The sequence below is a fragment of the Trichomycterus rosablanca genome, chromosome 25 (assembly GCF_030014385.1).
Source record: "Trichomycterus rosablanca isolate fTriRos1 chromosome 25, fTriRos1.hap1, whole genome shotgun sequence".
NCBI lineage: Eukaryota > Metazoa > Chordata > Actinopteri > Siluriformes > Trichomycteridae > Trichomycterus > Trichomycterus rosablanca.
The window spans coordinates 10,213,689-10,235,479 of record NC_086012.1 but is presented as its reverse complement, the minus strand read 5'-3'; the positions used below and the strand labels follow the sequence as shown (position 1 = coordinate 10,235,479).

Sequence of the window (21,791 nt, the reverse complement as noted above, 5' to 3'; positions counted from 1 at the left end):
ACCATAGATAAGAGTACAGTTTTCTGATTCGATTCCAGTGAATAATTCGTCTGAAAAGAGTCGATTCTGACTCTGACTCATTGACTCAGTGGGTGTGTTCGAAAACCTAGGGAGCCGCCTTGCTGTCTTACTGTCTACATAGGCAGGATTCTAATAAGTCAATGACTTATAAGGCAGGTTATTCGAACGCGCTACTTAGACAGCGATAACATCGGGTTTAGCATTTAGCATCTTGCCATTAAAACCAATGGATTGAGGTAGCACAGCATGCTAACATGTCAATATAGCCTCCCTTCATGTACCGATAACGGTTACATTTCCTGACGAGCCCGAACTTGCAAATAAAAACACTCGGTACAAGTCTGTACAAGTTAAAAATCAGTAATATTTTATTTACGTTTGAAAATAACTCCATTCGTTTGTCCGCACCGTCAGCCATGTTTATTTTTCTGTGAGAGAAGAGCACCCGACCCGCAATGAATTCTGGGATTGCCTTGATCACTAAGGCAGCGTCGGACGCTCACTCGTTTTTGAGCCAAAATAACATTGAAATATTAAGATGCCTCAGTAGTGAGGATATTAAGGCATCTAGGATTTCGAACAGCCTCCTTCTCGGGAGCGCGCGCAGGATGACGTCAAATGCTGCCTATGTAGAGAGCTCCCTAGCTTTTCCAACACACCAAGTGATTCAGTTTCCATGCTCATAAGCGAAGGAAAGCGTTCCGCTTAGCGCTTCTGTGTTTTAAACCCCTAGTTTGCATACACAAAAATGCTGCCCAAGCAGTAGATTATTCGGGTACTTTTCGCATACTGTGTAATGAATACTACATATTCGGACACACTACCCCGCTACTGCGTACCGTTCGGTATGAAAGTAGTATGAAAGTGGCGAGGACGCCAATCCACCTTGGGGCCTTACTCCAAGATCATGTTTAATGTGTACATAATGAACTGTACCATTCTGTTGAATATACTCTTTTTCCACGGTAATGCACTGGGAAAAGGCCCAAGGGGTGGGGAGTGAGTTTGTGGGTGGGGTCGTTTAGTTATTTAGGATTATTTAGCTTTGCGCTTGCTTTGTTTATGCAGACAAATCCTAAGCGAGCTGTCATCAGATACTTCTGTTGTGGCGAAAATCGAAGAAGAGGAGATGCCTAACAAAGACGCCCAACCTTCCTCCAGAGCTGCAACGGTGGCCATGCCAGCCTCCGTCTATCAGACCAGCTCGGGACAAATCAGTACGTGTAGGCGCACACACTTCATGCAAAAATTTGGACACACCGGTCAATTTCTGTTCTATATATTTTTTTTTTTTTTAGGTGAATATAAGTTAGCGCACAGTTTCTATTAATTTGCTAAATGTAACTTTCGCACATGGCACATTTTAAACACTCACTCACTTTCTTAACCGCTTATCCAATCAGGGTCGTGGGGTGGGGGGTGGGGGTGCTGGACGGGGCACACAGGACGGGGCTCCAGTCCATCGCAGGGCAGACACACACACACACACACACACACACACACACCCATTCACCTATAGGACAATTCAGTGTCTCCAATTAACCAGACTGCATGTTTTTGGACCGTGGGAGGAAACCGGAGCTCCCGAGAACACGGAAACTCAGCACAGAAAGGACCCGGACCGCCCCGCCTGGGGACCGAACCCAGGACCTTCTTGCTGTGAGGCGCCAGTGCTACCCACCGAGCCACCACATTTTAAACACAGTTTGGCCCTCAGTTGGCACAGTGGGATATTCCGCTAGCACACCAGTGCTGAGGTTCTGAACACCCCGTTCTATTACAAATGGCACAAATGGGCACAAATGGCAGTGCCCGCGGCAGACAAAATTGGACCCTGTGCAGAAGTGGAGGAGCCTCATGTGCGAATCCACTGAGGCAAAATGCATAAATAACAATAATAAAAAAGCCATATCTAGGGGTTGCCATGGCAGATCATGCATTCGCATGTTTTATTTGGCTCAGTTTTTACGCCAGGTGACATTGCTGTCACCAGCAGCGTGTTACCGTTCTGCCACACAAGCTGGCTAGGAAGAATGAACTAATTTCCTATTATTAACTGTCTTTCTCCGTAGTCACTATAACTCAGAGTGGAATGATTCAGATCGGTGGGACCGGAGTTGATGGTGTGCTTGGGTTTCAGGCTCCTCAGGCTGGAGCCACCGTCCTCCAGTACACCCCTCAGCCTGGAGAAGCTGCGCAACATGTACTGCTGTCAACAGGTATGACACACATGCACACACATGCACACTCTTACACTTGATGCCTCATAGGTAGGGCCCTCCTACATTCTTGGGAAACCCTGTTTAGATTAAAGTGCACATTAGATTTAAAAATGAATAAACTTTTAATTATATGGTGTTAAACACATGTAAGTGCAGTTTTAATTGTAAGGTTGTGAAGACCAAATCTACTAATAGTCTACATTCAGCCATGTGTATACATGGTGCACTTTCTTTTGGCCATATAGCGTATGTACAGTCATGTGAAAAAGTTAGGACACCCCATAAAAACCTTTTTGAGCTTCATGTGAACAGTATTGAGAGATGTAGCTTATATCATTAAACAAATACAACTGAAAAAATGACTTTCAAACACAAGCTGAAGAAACATGGAAATTGATTGTGAGGAAAAAGTTAGGACACCCTATGTCCTAATAGCTGGTATTTCCCCCTTTGGCTGAAATAACCTCAATTAGACGTTTCCTATAACCATTTACCAGTCTCTGACATCGACTGGGAGAACGTTTTTGCCACTCAAAGCAGCCCCAAAGCATGACATTTCCACCTCCATGCTTTACAATTGGAACGGGGTTCTTCTGCTCAAATGCTAAACATGTCTTCTGTTACTGTGCCCAAATAATTCAACTTTAGATTCATCTGTCTAAAGCACATTGTTCCAGAAGTCCTGGTCTTTGTCTAGGTGTTCTCTGGTGAACTTCAGTCTAAACTTCAGCAAGTGAAGGTTAAGGACCTTGCTCAAGGGCCCAACAGTGGCAAACTGGTAGTGGTGGGGTTTGAACCAGTGGCCTTTTGATTACTAGTCCAGTACCTTAACCGCTAGGCTACAACTGCCCCAACTGCCCCTTGTTGGACATTCCATAATCATGGCTTAATGTGAAGCTGGCCTGCTGTTGTTGTTGAGTAGTTTGGATAGTTTGAGTGCATTTTACAGTCCCAATAATTTTCATACTACATTTACATTTTCAGCATTTAGCAGCTGAACACGATGAGCAATTGAGGGTTAAGGGCCTTGCTCAGGGACCCAACAGTGGCAACTTGGTGGTGGCGGGGCTTGAACCGGCAACCTTTTAATTACTAGTCCAGTACCTTAACCACTGAGCTATCACTGGCCTTATACTAGTCTTCATTAGATTAGCATTTTTTTTTTTTAGGTGCAGCAGATCCAAAATAAAAACTGGCATTGGCACTGGGGCTGATGTGCAATGAATAAAAGACTTACAATTAAACATTTGGGGAGATAAAGTGCAAAAATTACATTACTCATTACAGTATTAAAATTGAGCTTGTGTCTCTTTTTTTAAATCGTCTCTCTTTGATCTGGGTGGCCCTTATTCTTTAGTTGGCAATTTATCCTGATTACTGTGAGGACTGGGGCGGCACGGTGGCTCGGTGGGTAGCACTGTTGCCTCACAGCAAGAAGGTCCTGGGTTCGACCCCCAGATGAGGCGGTCCGGGTCCTTTCTGTGCAGAGTTTGCATGTTCTCCCTGTGTCTGTGTGGGTTTCCTCCGGGAGCTCCGGTTTCCTCCCACAGTCCAAAAACAGTGAGTGCAGTCAGGTTAACTGGAGACACTGAATTGTCCGAGATTTGTATTGTCCTGAACAGAACTACTTAAGTTGCTTCAAGCTGACGTAGACATGTTGACCAGATCGCCGGCTGCCTCAATTATCCCTACACCAGGTTACATATGACGCAAGCATCTAAGTTCTAGCCCAACCGGAACCCATACATAAGAGGGTGTGCATTTTTCAACAAGACAATGCAAAACCACATGCATCTTGTGTAACGAGTAACTACCGTTTCTGTCATGAATGTAACCTAGAGTGTAAAACATGATGTTAATATCCTAATAAATAAATACACAGCCTGAAATCACCCAAAGGGGCGGTACTGTATGGAACACAACTTGACGCTGATTGGACTATGATATTCAGAGGCAAGACAAACTGCCAGCTAGTTTAACACTGTGGTAGAATGGTGGTGCGTCGCCCAATCACCCTAAGGAACCAACCGTCCATAAATGTCGGACTGATGGCAGGAATTCATAGTTTACAAGTCAGATGCAGCTAATATGATCAAACATAAAGACCCAGGTGATTAGCCAGATGATGGGGTTGAAGCATCTCTGGAACAATAAGCAGTGTCCCCAGACAGTTTGGGTGAGTAACCACAACCCACTGACAAGTTGATCAGACGTACTCGGTTATATCAAAGGACATGTGTCTGGTCCGGACCAGCCGAAGATAAAATAATAATTTTATAACCCTCAAATAATTTAATACTGGCGATGAGGTGAAGGTGTCAGTCGCAGGTGAGTCAAAGTGCCCATGCTGGCTCCTGTCTACCACTAAAAGCACCTACAATGGGCACACAAGGATCGGAACCTGACATCTATTAGCAGAATAAGAAATAAGGTCGACCGGTCAGACGAATCCTGTTTTCTCCAAGATCATGTGGCCAGCTGGAGTGTGTGCGCCACCATACGTGATGTCAAAGTGTTGGCAGGTCAGGGCTGTTTTGACAGCATGTTGCCTTGGCTCTTCAATGCAATGCAGTAATAAAGCTATATGACGAATATGAATGAATATGATGTGCAGTATGAAGATTTGCAAAAACGAGGGGCAGAAAAAGTTGGGACAGTATGGAAAATGCAAATCAAATAACAATGCAGTGTTCCTTACATTTACTTTGACTTTCAGACCTGCAACACATTCCAAAAAATGTTGGGACGGGGGCAATTTAGGGCTAGTAATGAGGTGAAAAAACTAAATAATGATGTGATTCCAAACAGGTGATTGTAATCATGGTTTGGTACAAAAGGAGCATCCAGGAAAGGCTTTGAGAGTCTTTGATGAGCAAAGATGATCAGAGGATCCAGTTTGTCAACAAATGTGTGAGAAAATGATTGAAATGTTTAAAAACAATGTACCTCAAAGAAAGATGGAAGGGATTTGCATATTTCTCCCTCTACAGTGCATAATATCATTAAACCATTCAAGGAATCAGGAGGAATTTCAGTGCGTAAAATGGACGCCGTGTGCTCCGGACCAAAGACGAAAAGGACCATCCAGACTGTTGTCACGAACAAGTCCAAAAGTCAGGGTCTGTCATAGTATGTGGTTGTGTCAGTGCCCTTGGGAAAGGTCATTTACACTTCTGTGATGGCAGCATTAATGCAGAAAAGTACATTGAGATCTTAGAGCAACATATGCTGCCTTCAAGACGTCGTCTTTTCCAGGGACGTCCATGCATTTTTCTACAAGACAATTTAACCCTGTACTGTTAAGACGTGTTTGCAGGAAGAATGAGACTAAATAAAAGCTGAAACACTAAATCACTTGGTCGCTTCGGTGCCAAAATGTCTTTTAAGTGTGGTGAAAAGGAATGGCAATGTCACAAAGTGGTAAATGCTTCACTGTCTTCATAACTTCTTTTGGAATGTGTTGCAGGCCTGAAATGAAGTTGAGCAGATAAAACATGAAATATCTTGGGTTCATCCTGTCTGCAATCAAATAAAAGTCAAAGTAAATTCTGAAGAAATTCTGTGTTTTTTTTTTATTATTTGCATTTTCTGATTTGGGGTTGTACAATAATAATAATAATCGCTGGAAAAAAAGGTGCATGAAATGCAGTAAAATCCAGTCTGTTACAGGATTTTGATGGTAAGTGCAGCTGCTTGTGTTGTGCTCCATGGTGGAATGTGAACAATGTCCCTTCCTTTGTCCCGAGACATTTTTTTGTGTCAACATTTTAAATACTTCAAACTCCGCTGCTCTCCATCTTCCTTCCTCCACCCCCTCCACTGTCCTTTATCCTCCTCTCTTCCTTTAACCCCTGGATCATAAACAGCAGAACGTGTTGTGGCCAAGTAACACACATACACCACCACATGCTAAGTGAATAGATGTACGTGAACACTCTATGAGCGATTGTTTGAAGAATTGTCCGTCCCCCCCATAGAAATAGAAAATGTCTGAGGATTCACTTTCATTTAGCCAATCAATAGTGTCATGCACTGATTTTGTGTGATGAGGTCTGGTTGGTATCAAGTTCATTCCAAAGACGGACACCGGTCAGCCATAACATTAAAACCACCGCCTTGTTTCTACACTCACTGTCCATTTTATCAGCTCCACTTACCATATAGGAGCACTTTGTAGTTCTACAATTACTGACTGTAGTCCATCTGTTTCTCTGCATGCATCGTTACCGCCCTTTCATGCTGTTCTTTAATGGCCAGGCAGTGACACTGACATGGTGGTGGTGTGTTAGTATGTGTTGTGCTGGTATGAGTGGATCAGACACAGCAGCGCTGATGGAGTTTTTTAAACACCTCACTGTCACTGCTGGACTGAGAATAGTCCACCAACCAAAAATATCCAGTCAACAGCTCCCCGTGGGCAGCGTCCTGTGACCACTGATGAAGGTCTAGAAGATGACCAACTCAAACAGCAGCAATAGATGAGCGATCATCTCTGACTTTACATCTACAAGGTGGACCAACTAGGTAGGAGTGTCTAATAGAGTGGACAGTGAGTGGACACGGTATTTAAAAACTCCAGCAGCGCTGCTGTGTCTGATCCACTCATACCAGCACAACACACACTAACACACCACCACCATGTCAGTGTCACTGCAGTGCTGAGAATGATCCACCACCTAAATAATACCTGCTCTGTAGTGGTCCTGACCATTGAAGAACAGAGTGAAAGCAGGCTAAAGAGTATGTAGAGAAACAGATGGACTACAGTCAGTAATTGTAGAACTACAAAGTGCTTTTATATGGTAAGTGGAGCTGATAAAATGGACAGTGAGTGTAGAAACAAGGAGGTGGTTTTAATGTTATGGCTGATTGGTGTACAACACCTGTCTTACTTACTGCTAACAAGCTAGTCTATGTAACAAGCCCTACAGCTATGTGTACATAATAAAAAGCTTATACCAGAGCTGACATTTCAAACTCGACAGTTCGAATCTCAGGTCTGCTACTGGCAGGCTGGGCGCCTACACGAACAACGATTGGCTTGTTGTTCAAGGGTGGGTGCCGGAGGGGATTCCTCATAACTGATGTACTTATGACCTCTGCTGGCTAATTGATGGCACCTGTACAAGGGAGTCAAGGGATAATGTGGACAGGGTGTGACGCTCTGTACACAAAGCTGATCCACATATGAACTCACCTTGTGCAGGTGTAAAGATGCAGTCGGATACTGCACACGTGTGTTGGTCACAGCTCTCCTCGGTCAAGAGTGGGGATCAAAATCAGTAGAGAGGAAGCGTAATGCAGTCGGGTAATTGGATACGACTAGATTGGAAGGACAGCATAAAGTTCATAAAGTGTGTTTTACTGCAGCTTTAGGGTGCCGATGGGTACAAATCACTGGGCAAAAGGCAGGAAACACCCCAGACTGGTTGCCAGTCCATCACAGGGCAGGTTAGACTCTTAAGTGGCGAGACGGGACAAGAATCTTTTCCCCAACAATTTTTTTTTACTGTCCATTGTTATCGCTCGTCGCTTCTTAGCATCACAATTGTGAGCATCGCTGCTTTTGCACTACATACCAGACATCCTGGGTTTAAAATAGAGCAATATTAACACAAAAAGGAAGTACACAATTGGTAACACAACCACTTGTTGATAAAGTCTGCATGTGACTGAGATCAAAGCCACCAAGTGCCTGAGATGCGACCTAACCTAACCTAACCTAACAAACATGCCATGTTTGCATTTGTCCTCTAGTTAAAGGTTTGCATCTAAAGGACTTACTAAATAAGGTTAGGGCTCTGGGTAGTTTAGTCTGGTTCTTTTACAGCAATCTTGGCAAACCATTTTTATATAAACCTTAGTTTATTTACCATAATTGCCATGTTTTAACATAAATGGTATTTCCCAAACTGTTGCTACAAAGTAGCTAGCCTCGCACACAATTCTGTATGTAATTCTTCACATAGCATTAAAATTTCCCTTTACTGGAACTATAGGACCCAAGCCAACACCATAAACTACTCCATAGTCTTATTCCACCTCCACCAGACCTTAAAGTTCTCACTGTGGTAGTCCTAAATGGATTGATGCCCCATCCAGTCCCTGTTAATAGTTACAGAATGACAAAGAACCGGATGTGGGTCTCTCTCGGTCAGAATGCGATTACGACCTCTGCCGGCTGATTAGAGGCGCCTGGACAGAGATGAGGAAGAGGGCCCTTAGGGTGTGTCTCTCCGCATGCTAAAGGGGGAGAAAAAGGGGAAAGAAAAAACAAAACAAAAAAAACAGTCACTGCTAGACTGAGAATAGTCCACCAACCCGTAGGCAGCGTCCTGTGGTCAGCGTCCTGTGACCACTGATAAAGATCTAGAAAATTATCGACTCAAACAGCAGCAATAGATGAGCGATTGTCTCTGACTTTACATCTACAAGGTGAACCAACTAGGTAGGAGTGGACAGTGAGTGGACACGGTATTTATAAACTCCAGCAGCGCTGCTGTGTCTGATCCACTCATACCAGCACAACACACACTAACACACCACCACCATGTCAGTGTCACTGCAGTGCTGAGAATGATCCACCACCTAAATAATACCTGCTCTGTAGTGGTCCTATGGGGGTCCTACCCATTGAAGAACAGGGTAGAAGCAGGCTCAAAAAGTATGTAGAGAAACAGATGGACTACAGTCAGTACCTGTAGAACTGTAAAGTGCTTCTATATGGTAAGTGGAGCTGATAAAATGGACAGTGAGTGTAGAAACAAGGAGGTGGTTTTAATGTTATGGCTGATCTGTGTATATGTGAACCACTAGGCATTGACGGTGGTCAAGATTCCCTTAATTGATGTTCCGGCTCATTCCAAAGCTGTTCAGTGGGGTTGAGGTCAGTTTTTCTTTATGTGTTTATAGGGGCACAGTCATGCTAGATCAGGAAAGAAGAAGTGGTGTGTGTGTGTGTGTGTGTTAGTGTTGCAGACAGCAGGGTGTGAGTCTCTAGTGATGTCATAGTGATGTCAATGCCCTTAATTGTTATGTAGCGGAGAGAGAGAGAGAGAGAGAGAGAGAGAGAGAGAAAGGCAGAGAGGGGGAGGGAAGTTAGAGCAAGCGAGAGAGCGAGAGAGAGAGCGAGAGAGAGAGAGAGAGAGAAGGGAAGAAGTGTAGTGAGTTCAACAGTGAGTCACAAGTTAAAGTAAGCGGCAACAGTAGCGGCAGAGTTATCGTACGGGCCTCCGAATAGAACACGAACGCAGAGACTCTCCAGGTGAGAGAGAAGAAAACAGGTTCAAGTCCAGCTGTCAGGGAGGGCACAAACACGGAAGCACAACTGGATTATTACACTGTGGACATGGCAGTGACCGGCGACGAGACAGAGTCAGGTAAGAATGAAAATAGGTGTGTGGCTCTTTAAACAGGTGTTGTGTGTGTGTGTGTGTGTATATAGGCTCTGAGAGTGGGTTTATTGTACAGATGTGGTGTCGGTGTTAGGTTCACATGATGTTTAATACATTTCTGATACTTAATTACTAATGATACTAATAAGTCAGATATTTCATAAGTAGAATTTTATCAAGCACCAGTAGATGAATATAATAGTCTATTTATTTGATTTTAACACGGGCTGCTTATAAACTGCTGATTTGATCCATACTGGTAAATTATATTAAATACAACAACCTGTCCAACATTCATAACCTAAATTTATAAAACAAGTGTTTTGAGGTCATTATTGCAAACAAATAAGAGGATTCTGACCCATTCTACAAAAAAAGTATGTATTTTTAAATTATTATTATTATTTAGATAGCTGGTGATGTTAAATGAAACCATATAGAAGCACTTTGTAGTTCCACAATTACTGACTGTAGTCCATCTGCTTCTCTGCATGCTTTGTTAGCCCACGTTCATGCTGTTCTTCAATGGTCAGGACACCCACAGGACCACCACAGAGCAGGTATTATTTAGGTGGTGGATCATTCTCAGCACTGCAAGTGACACTGACATGTTGTGCTGGTATGAGTGGATCAGACACAGCAGCGCTCCTGGAGCTTTTAAGTACCGTGTCCACTCACTGTCCACTCTATTAGACACTCCTACCTAGTTGGTCCACCTTGTAGATGTAAAGTCAGAGACGATCCCTCATCTATTGCTGCTGTTTGAGTTGGTCATTTTTGAGATCTTCATCGGTGGTCACAGGACGCTGCCCACGGGGCGCTGTTGGCTGGATATTTTTGGTTGGTGGACTTTTCTCAGTCCAGCAGTGACAGTGAGGTGTTGAAAAACTCCATCAGTGCTGCTGTGTCTGATCCACTCATACCAGCACAACACACACTAACACACCACCACCATGTCAGTGTCACTGCAGTGCTGAGAATGATCCACCACCTAAATAATACCTGCTCTGTGGTGGTGCTGTAGTGGTCCTGACCATTGAAGAACAGCTTGAAAGGGGGCTAACAAAGCATGCAGAGAAACAGATGGACTACAGTCAGTAATTGTAGAACTACAAAGTGCTTCTATATGGTAAGTGGAGCTGATAAAATGGAGAGTGAGTGTAGAAACAAGGAGGTGGTTTTAATGTTATGGCTGATCTGTGTTTTGTATAATACACACAAACATGGTTTGGCTGGTTCAGTTTACTGTGTCAGATGGTTTGTCCTTGGCAAGATTAAAATTTTTTATTAGGTTACTAGAGGTTAAAGTATTGGACTACTAATCAGAAGGTCACTGGTTCAAGCCCCACCACTGCCAGTTTGCTGCTGTTGGGCACTTGAGCAAAGCTTCTAACCCTCATTTGCTTAGACTGTATACTGTCCCAGTACTGTAAGTCACTTTGGATAAAGGCGTCTGCTAAATGCTGGAAATGTAAGTGTAAAATATCTAACAAGCAATGTATTATGCATTGTAGACGCTACTATAATCAAATTAAATCAAATTACAAACCCCATTTCTGATAAAGTTCTGTGATTGGTTAATACACAAGTACAAAGAAATATTTCCAATGTTTTTACTGATCAACTTGCTCTATTTTTATGTACAGTATTTTGTTGCCCTCAAGACTCTCAAAATTGTTGGGACTGAGGCATGTTTACCACTTTGTTATGTCACCTTTTTTTATTAATGAGACTTTTTAATTGTGTGGGAACTGAGGACACTAATTGTCATGGTTTTGCAAGTGGAATTCATCTCCATTCTTGCTTGATACAAGACTTCAGCTTCTCAACAGTCTGTGTTCGCCGTTGTCCGATTCCTCTTTTTTTGATGAACCGTACATTTTCAATAAGAGACAGGTCTGGACTGCAGGCAGGCCAGTCAAGCACCCACACTCCCTGTCTACTCTGTGTAGAATGAGGCCTGGTATTGCTTTGCTTAAATAATCATTGATTTTCCGCAAAAAGATGTCGACTATATGGCAGAACATGTCTCTGTAAAATCCCAATATCTGTCTCAATGTCAGTGGTACACAAACACATATGCACATGCTGTGGGCACGGATGTGCCCAATACCATGACAGATCTCGGATTTAATTAGAATTAGAATAGCATGCCTTTATTTGTCATATATACATATACATGTGTACAGTACAACGGAATTCTTTCTTTGCATATACCAGCTGGTTTGGAAGTTGGGGTCAGAGCGCAGGGTCAGTCATCGTACGGCGCCCCTGGAGCAGAGAGGGTTAAGGGCCTTGCTCAAAGGCCCAACAGTGGCTGCATGGCAGAGCTGGGATTCGAACTGTCAACTTTTCAGTTGATATCCCAAAGCTCTACCCACTAGGCTACCACTGTCCACCGGATTTAGCACTCAAACTGAAACGTGGACTCATCTGATAACAGCAGGCATTTCCATATTTTCTGGTCAACCAGTGATAAGCTCAGACCCAGAGGACTCAAACTGATGTTTTGTTGCCCTACACAGATTGAGTATTTTCCAAATTCCCCAAACCTTTTCATAATATTATGTACAGTAGATGGAAAGATTATGTTCTTTTTAAACTGACCGGCAATTTTCTTATGAAGTTTGACACAAAATAGAGAGTCACAAGCCCTCTTTGCTTAGTTTTTGGTGGATCCCTATTTTATACCCAATCATGAAACCGTCACCTGTTACCAATTCATCTGGTTATTGTGGAATGTTTTATAATCTATGTCTTAGTTGCCAGATTAAATTTTTGTTTACGATTACAAAATACTGTCAGGATGTCTGCACTCGTGTAGGAATGTTGTTTATTAAAACTACTTTTCCAGACATCTGGTTTTTAGTAACAATGTGATTTTTGTGTGAATTTGCATATCAGATATACACTGATCAGCCATAACATTAAACCCACCTTCTTGTTTCTACACTTACTGTCCATTTATCAGCTTCTCTTACCATATAAAAGCACTTTGTAGTTCTACAATTACTGACTGTAGTCCATCTGTTTCTCTACATACTTTTTTACCCTGCTTTCACCCTGTTCTTTAATGGTCAGGACACCAAAGGACGACCACAGAGCAGGTATTATTTAGGTGGTGGATCATTCTCAGCACTGCAGTGACACTCACATGGTGGTGGTGTGTTAGTGTGTGTTGTGCTGGTATGAGTGGATCAGACACAGCAGTGCTGCTGGAGTTTTTAAATACCGTGTCCACTCACTGTCCACTCTATTAGACACTCCTACCTAGTTGGTCCACCTTGTAGATGTAAAGTCAGAGACGATCGCTCATCTATTGCTGCTGTTTGAGTTGGTCATCTTCTAGACCTTCATCAGTGGTCACAGGACGCTGCCCACGGGGCGCTGTTGGCTGGATATTTTTGGTTGGTGGACTATTCTCAGTCCAGCAGTGACAGTAATGTGTTTAAAAACTCCATCAGCGCTGCTGTGTCTGATCCACTCATACCAGCACAACACACACTAACACACCACCACCATGTCAGTGTCACCGCAATGCTGAGAATGACCCACCACCCAAATAATACCTGTTCTGTAGTGGTCCTGTCGGGGTCCTGAACATTGAAGAACATGGTGAAAGGGGGCTAACAAAGCATGCAGAGAAACAGATGGACTACAGTCAGTAATTGTAGAACTACAAAGTGCTTCTATGTGGTTAAAGCTGATAAACTGGACAATGAGTGTAGAAACAAGGAGGTGGTTGTAATGTTATGGCTGATCAGTGTATATAAAAAATATATAATAAATAAATGAAGAAATTTACTTTTTAATTTCAGTATTTAGTTTCATCTGTTATTGCATAATTCACACTGATTGACCTTTAAAAAATAAATGTATTAATAATAATTCATTAATAACCCACTTTAGCTTGATTGCAGCCACCTGTATTAAATATCTTACTTATTCTGAACCCTGGTTACAAGGTCTAGAAGTCACCATATGAATATGATCAAAATTATTAATATTTAGACACAAAAAGCACAAAATCCCCTCTGGTAACCAGGTCTAACAGTCACCTCAAAGTTCCTACAGGAACACTATACCCCCATTTAAGCAAATTCCAATGAAAAAGTGACGATGGCTGCTACTGTCTGGTTGGGATGCTGGCAAATGCGAAACCCTTTCCAATACCAGTCCTGAGGTCAGGCATTGGCTCTGATATTGGATGAGGTCAGGGCTATGTGCAGGCCACTGGAGTTCTTTGACACCAAACTTGGTCAAGAACTTGGAACAGGACAGGGACGTCCTTACCTAACTGTTGCCACAATGTTGTAAACGTATCATTTGTTTTATAAAATTGATTTTAGACACCTTTTAGGAATGCATGTGGCTAAAACGGCTGAACTCAATCATTAGGAGGGGTGTCCATATAATTTTGGTCATGTATTGTACTACAAACGGCATTAAATAGTTACAGTTTACTCTACATTTACTTTAATTCATGACAGGAATAACTTAGAACTGTAATTTGTTTTATTTATTTCTGCCAGTATGGATACGAGCAGCACACACACACACACACACACACACACACACACACACACACACTCAAACTCAAACTCAAAACTCAAAAGAAGCTTTATTGGCATGACAAATAAGGACATTTGTATTGCCAAAGCAAGTTACAGAGAAATATAAACAATAAAAATAAGAAAGAACAAAAATATACAGAATAGTTACATGTGCAAAAAATATAGAATAGAATAAAATATTAATAAAAACAGTGCAAAATAATAACAATAAAAAGTATAATATTTACACACACACACACACACACACACACACACACACACAAGTGCGTACTAAAAGCCCTGAAGCAAAAAGAGTAGGAAGGTTTTAAGGGGGTCTGTTGACGTCAGTCAATTTCCTGGAAACTGGTTGAAGTACAGAGAGCGAGGATGACAGGGTGAGAAATGGAAGAGGGAGGGAGCGCGGGTGCAACGACGCACACGGTGACGTAAGTGTGCTGTCACACTGATTTTACACACACACACACACACACACGAAATGCACGCACCAAAACAACTCGATGCCAGAGACGTACCATATCGTCAACTTCAATAGAGTAATGTACACGGTATATATACACACTGAGCACTTTAGTAGGTACACCGACGGGGTGTGTACTTTCATTGCTACACGTACAATACAGATAAACTCTGTAATTATTAACTGTAGCCCATTTGTTGCTCTGTACACTTTGTCACTCCCCCGTGTCCTATTCAAGGCCGTAGCCATTAACTGAATATTGGGGGAGACCAAATCTACTGGTCCGGGTGGCTGACCGTTCCTAACATTATGCAAAGCTAGTGAGATAAATATGTTTACTCATTTTAATGTTAAAAAAGCATTGTTTATTAAATCACTATACAGTGGAAGGGCATTTCGAGCACATCTGCCCTCCCAATATATACAGTGGAACCGCAATTTAACAGACCTCCATTGAATGGACCGACAAAATCTAGGGCGGCACGGTGGCTAAGTGGGTAGCACTGTTACCTCACAGCAAGAAGGTCCCGGGTTCGATCCCCAGGTCCGGGTCCTTTCTGTGTGGAGTCTGCATGTTTTCCCCGTGCAAGTGAGGTGAATTGGAGACACTACATTGTCCAAGACTGTGTTTGATATAACCTTGTGAACTGATAAATCTTGTGTGACGAGTAACTACCGTTTCCTGTCATGAATGTAACCAACGTGTAAAACACGACGTTAAAATCATCCTAATAAACAAACAAACAAAATCTGGAAAACCAATTGTCCGGTCCGATTGTTTAAATTTCCCTCGAGAAGCGTACCTACACCTGTAGTTCAGTAATTGTCCACTAGCCAACGCAGCGTTATGCTTTATTTCGTCAGGAGGCTCGCTTTGTTCTCGCCTTTTTTCTCGGAGCTTTATGCTTAATTATGCACCAGTGCTGCTTCAGACTCAGAATAATAGATACCCCACTATACAATCTCCTCCACCATACAAAGTAAATGAAATTTATCCCTAGTAGTACAGTACATCAATTTTATGTGCGTGTAATATGTGCATGTTTAGCACTTCTGTGGACCTTAGTGCTGTGTTTGCATATATTTTCGCAGCCCCTGAAAAAAAAAACCTTGCTGTTTCATACAACCGCATTTTACGAACCAGTGCTCCCCCTTTTAGTCCGTTAAATCGAGGGTTAAGGGCCTTGCTCAAAGGCCCAACAGTGGCTGCATGGCAGAGCTATGACTCAAACTATCAACCTTTGGATTGACAGCCCAAAGCTCTACCCACTAGGCTACTAGTGTCCCAGCTGGGTGTTAGTTATTGTATACCCAAAGACCATCTGTATGGTGTAGCCTAAACAAAGATCAAAACGAATGGCATGAGGCTAACTGTGTAAGCTTAGTTAGCGAAAACGGATGGAATCGCTGTCTGAGTAGCACGTTTGAATAACCTGCCTTATAAGTCAATGACTTGTTAGAATCCTACTGAGGCAGCTGCCTATGTAGGCAGTAAGACAACAAGACAGCTCACTAGGTTTTTGAACACAACCCATTGTAATAAAAGGTAGTGCAATGTATGGTGTATCAGGTGCAGCAGTGTTGGGATTTTTAAACAACCTAATGTTATCAGAGCTGATTGGAGCTGATTATTAACAAACAATGCGCCAGAAAAAAGAAAATCGCTTGTTTTTAAGTTTACTCCTAAAGCCTACTTGCAGTCAGCATTCCAGTTCTTCTCTAAAAGCCAGTCATGCTCTTTTACACCAAACTCCCACAGCAAAGCATTTCTCAGGGTGACATTATCATTCTTGATCAGGAATGAGCCTTTTTTAAATACCAAGGAGCATTTTTACCGCTGCAAAATGTCACCACCACCATCACCAACCATTTTTAGCGCTGCAGTGACACCAACATCGTAATAAATGGTAGCGTGATGTATTGTATGGGTGTATCAGGTGCTGTTGGGATTTGTAACTGGAGCTGATTATTAGCAAATAATGTGCACCTAAAGCCTACTTGCAGTCAGCAGTAATAATAATAATACAATTGTATTTATTAACGCCTTTGAGGATACTCAAGGACACTGTACACACATAAAACAGCATGGAAATTAATCAATAAATAAAAATAAATAGCAGGAGATTCCGCACTCCTCAGTTCAGCCACCAGTCGGCTGGGCGCCATCTAGCGGGCATGATCGGCAGGGCCTGCAGCAGACACGTTTCTGCTAGGGCGGGATGACCGGACTATGTGGGAGGGGTCTTCAAGCGCTGTGTAAGCGTGTGCAACCCTGATTGGCGGATAGAGGCGCCTGTGCAGAGTGCATGAGTGGAAAAGGGTTCCGCTAAGGGCTGCGCACGGGTCGGAGGAGGCGTGTGCAGCAATATACCCACCTCGACTGCAAAAAATCGGGGATCCCACAAATCGACTACGATAAATTGGGAGAAAATGCATAAATAAAATAACGAAATTAAATACAAATAAATAAATAAAATAACAGACAACAAACTAAAATGAAGGGGAAATTATTGATAAAAACAAAATGTAAGCAATTTAAAGGTGGGTCTTTAGCTGTATCCAATTCCTCTCTAAGGCCAGTCATGCTCATGGACACCATACTCCACCATTATCATACCTGATCAGGAATGAGCCTTTTTTTTTAAATATCAAGAAGCATTTTTACTGCTGCAAAATGTTGCCACCACTGTCACGGTTTTTTTTGCTGTATAATTCATTTAATGCACCTGGTAAAACCATTTCTGCAAAAGGTGTGTCCACGTACTTTTGGTTCATAGTTTTTTGACATGACTTTGTGTGGGTGATACACATTTTCAAAAATTGTTGTTGTTGTGTGTGTGTGTGGGTATGTAGCCGCGACGGGAGACATGCCTGCCTATCAGATCCGCTCCCCATCGTCAGGGCTGCCGCCGGGCGTCGTCATGGCGGCGTCGCCAGGAGCGATCCACAGTCCCCAGCAACAGGCAGAAGAGGTGACGCGCAAACGGGAGGTCCGCCTGATGAAGAACAGGTACGTTACACACCTGTGTGGTTATGTTTGACTTTCTGTCTGTGTTGACTTTTCAGCCGGCCTGTCTGAAGCGTTACGTAATCGTCTGACTGCCGTAATTTCAGCTGACCGCCATCATCATAGTCTTTCATAATGATACGACAAGCCAGTTCTGGTCTCTGGCTCAAAGAATCACGTGTCTATGAACCAAAAATGCAACGAGCAGAGCCCTACTGCTTTTCCAGGGCCCATCATTCATATTCAGGTGAATAGGGATTAAGCCAGAACACTCTTACTAGTACCTGTAATTAAGGCTTTACCTAATTCACTTGTGCTGGTATGAGTGGATAAGACACAGCAGCGCTGCTGGAGTTTTTAAACACCTCACTGTCACCAAAGATATCCAGCCAACAGCGCCCCGTGGTCAGCGCCCCATGACTACAGATGAAGGTCTAAACGATGACCAACTCAAACAGCAGCAATAGATGAGCGATCGTCTCTGACTTTACATCTACAAGGTGGACCAACTAGGTAGGAGTGTCTAATAGAGTGGACAGTGAGTGGACACGGTATTTAAAAACTCCAGCAGCATTGCTGTGTCTGATCCACTCATACCAGCACAACGCACACTAACACACCACCACCATGTCAGTGTCAATGCAGCGCTGAGAATGATCCACCACCTAAATAATACCTGCTCTGTGGGGGTCCTGACCATTGAAGAACAGGGTGGAAGCAAGTTAAAAAATTATATAGAGAAACAGATGGACTAAAAAGTGCTTCTTTATGGTAAGTGGAGCTGATAACATGGACTGTAAGTGTAGAAACAAGTCATAAAATTAGTCTGCTCTAACAGATTACAGATACATTTAAAACGACAAATCATCTAACAGTTGGCACCCCCTAGCAGGCACAATTGGCAGTGCCTGTAGCAGACAGAACTGGGAAGTAGTCTGCTGGGTGGAAATAGACTCGACTAAAAGAGAGGGTGGAGTCTTCGACCGAGCTCCCCCAAGAACCCATATCCACTCTTGTGGACTGGTCCTCAGCTAACCCCAAAGCAATGCCATAGCCATGCATTGAACATTGAGGGGGCAAATCTATTTGGGGATGGGGAAAACAGGTGTCATTAATGACCAGAAAAACAAACTTTATTTATTTTATGTGTTTTTTTGCAGAGAGGCAGCGCGAGAGTGCCGTCGGAAGAAGAAGGAGTATGTGAAGTGCCTGGAGAACCGTGTGGCCGTGCTGGAAAACCAGAACAAAACTCTAATAGAGGAACTCAAAGCTCTTAAAGACATTTACTGCCACAAGCCTGAGTAACGCCCGCTCGGACACGCAGACCCTCACACTCCTGCGTCACACGCTTAAAGACTGAATCTTAAAAAATATATACTGCTGCATACTGCTGCAGTAGGTTTACAGACTACCCAGGGTTGCAATTATCTTCTATTCCTGCTTTTATTCCTGCCTGAATGACCTAGATACGTAGTGATGTTTTGTTTGTTGTTTTATTTTCTGGGTTTGTTTTACACCGTACACCGATCAAGCATAAGATTAAAACCACCTCCTTGTTTCTACACTCACTGTCCATTTTATCAGCTCCACTTACCATATAGGAGCACTTTGTAGTTCTACAATTACTGCCTGTAGTCCATCTGTTTCTCTGCATGCTTTGTTAGCCCCCTTTCATGCTGTTCTTTAATGGTCAGGACCCCCACAGGACCACTACAGAGCAGGTATTATTTGGGTGGTGAATCATTCTCAGCACTGCAGTGACACTGACATGGTGGTGGTGTGTTAGTGTGTGTTGTGCTGGTATGAGTGGATCAGACACAGCAGCGCTGATGGAGTTTTTAAACACCTCTGCTGGACTGAGATAGTCCACCAACCAAAAATATCCAGCCAACAGTGTCAACTCAACTCGTCTCTGATTTTACATCAAGGTGGACCAACTAGGTAGGAGTCTCTTAATAGAGTGGACAGTGAGTGGACATGGTATTTAAAAACTCCAGCAGCATTGCTGTGTCTGATCCACTCATACAAGCACAACACACACTAACACACCACCACCAGAGAATGATTCACCACCTAAATAATACCTGTTCTGTGGTGGTCCTGGGAGAGTCCTGACCATTAAAGAACATGGTGAAAGGGGGCTAACAAAGCACACAGAGAAACAGATGGACTACAGTCAGTAATTGTAGAACTACAAAGTGCTTCTATGTGGTAAGTGGAGCTGATAAAATGAACAGTGAGTGCAGAAACAAGGAGGTGGTTTTAATGTTATGGCTGATGGGTGTATATGCATTGAGTTCAAACTAACTGTACATACAGGCTAGAATCTGGAAGCCGGTCATATTCAAGCACACAAACTTGAAGTGAATTGTATGAAGTGGTTCTCGCTTTCACTGTGTCTTTCCTGTGTACTAACATACTAAAATGTTCAAATCAATTTGATTTTATTTATTTATGGCTTTTTATTAGTTATTTGCCAAGTAGGCCTGCAGACCAAGATGAAATTTTAGTGCTGAGTCTTTTAGTAAAAGGAGTAGCCACATTGGGACTGAAAGATTTTAGCCAAAATTGGTCCACCATTGTGGGAAAGTTGGCTATTAATCATTCTGGTTGACTGGTTTTACATTGTTGAAGCAAACCAAGTATTGATCGAGTTTGTTCCCAATTTCCTCGCCTAAGAGCCTGTCTACTTTGGTTTCTCGACCCTATATCCTATAAAAAGCACAAACAAATGACGTTCCAACTATCTAATCATGTCCTTTGGCACATTATGTGAAAAGCTAATTACTAACAACAATCAGGTTGTGTTTCATTACAGTGCTAACATGTTAAATGTTTAAAATTTCACAAATGTATCGATGATGGCGTTTGGGCTACTGTTAAAACAATTAAAATTAGTAGACTTCGCCGCTCAGGTGGTGCGGTGGTAAAACACACATACATCGTATCGAGTCTCAGCTCTGCCTGCCGGCTGGGCTGAGCAGCCGCATGAACAACGATTGGCCTGTTGTTCAGATAGGGGTGGGATTAAGCCGGATAGGGTCTCGCTCATAACTAATGCAATTACGACCTCTCTCTGGCTGATCGATGGCGCCTGCACAGAGACGAGGAAAGAGTGCACTGATCAGGGTGTGTCTCTCCGTGCACAGTGCTGATCCGCATTGCACTCGTCAAAGTGTAGGTGACAAAATGCATACGGCTGCTGCCCACGTGTCGGAGGGGCGTGGGTTAGCTTTGTTCTCCTCAATCGGAGCGGGGATCGGCATTCGTGGAGAGGAAGCATGATGCAATTGTGCAACTGGACGCACTAAAAGGGAGAAAAAGGGAAGAAAGTGGCTCTCAGGACACAAAGCTGATCCACATATGAACTCGCCTCATGTGGGTAAAAAGATGCACTCTGTACTGCACACGTGTCACGATTTGGTAAAGTTATACTTGTTCCATACGTATCAGTTTCACAAGATAAACGTTCCATCTCCTGGCACATCAGCACCAGATTTCACCTGTGCTCCTCTAACCTGGCAGCCTCGAAATTTCACATTGAAAGATTGTGACTGTGGACAGCAAGGTGGCACAGAAGTGGAGGAACGTGGAGATCAGCATTTTTGCAGACGCCTTCATCCAAAGCGATTTACAGTACTGTGACAGTACACAGTCTAAGCAATTGAGGGTTAAAGGCCTGGCTCAAGGGCTCAACTGTGGCAACCTGGCAGTAATGGGGCTTGAACAAGCGACCTTTCAATTACTAGTTCAATTCCTTACCCACCAGGCTACAACTGCCCTGTACATGATGTGCACATTACTCTCCGTGTGCAAGACTGGCCTCATGCGCGAATCCACTAAAGCAGCGCTTCCCAACCTGTTTCATATAAAATATCATTTCACAGACCGGCGGGGGCGGAGGGGCTTTTGAAATACAGTAGAATAACTATACTGCTCACAAATGAGCCTTTTTTTTTTTTAGCTGAAACGAGGTGCTGCTTTTACCTGGGGGTGATATGAGACGATAAACACCCATGTGTTGGAAATGAAAGCAGTGTTTTCATGGCTGATGTAGCGATCTCTAATTATTTATTCTTTCTGTGCGGCCCTATAATAAATGACCCACGGTCCTCT

General features: G+C 43.1%; 1 protein-coding gene across 2 annotated transcripts; it reads left to right on the top strand.

The window, feature by feature from the left end:
* Positions 1 to 1,158: 1,158 nt before the first annotated feature.
* Positions 1,159 to 19,238, top strand: crema (cAMP responsive element modulator a). 2 transcript variants are annotated; one of them, XR_010007518.1, is made up of 5 exons: positions 1,159 to 1,238; positions 2,094 to 2,240; positions 17,522 to 17,678; positions 17,783 to 17,922; positions 18,836 to 18,917. XR_010007518.1 is itself a non-coding variant. In XM_062987415.1 (3 exons), the coding sequence occupies exons 1-3, from the start codon at positions 9,592 to 9,594 to the stop codon at positions 18,978 to 18,980; spliced, it is 333 nt and encodes a 110-aa protein (XP_062843485.1). In that variant the 5' UTR covers positions 9,337 to 9,591; the 3' UTR covers positions 18,981 to 19,238. The 2 variants fall into 2 exon arrangements, 1 of the variants encoding a protein (XP_062843485.1); XM_062987415.1 differs by lacking the exons at positions 1,159 to 1,238; positions 2,094 to 2,240; positions 17,783 to 17,922 and adding an exon at positions 9,337 to 9,622 and having other exon boundaries at positions 18,836 to 19,238.
* Positions 19,239 to 21,791: the final 2,553 nt, after the last annotated feature.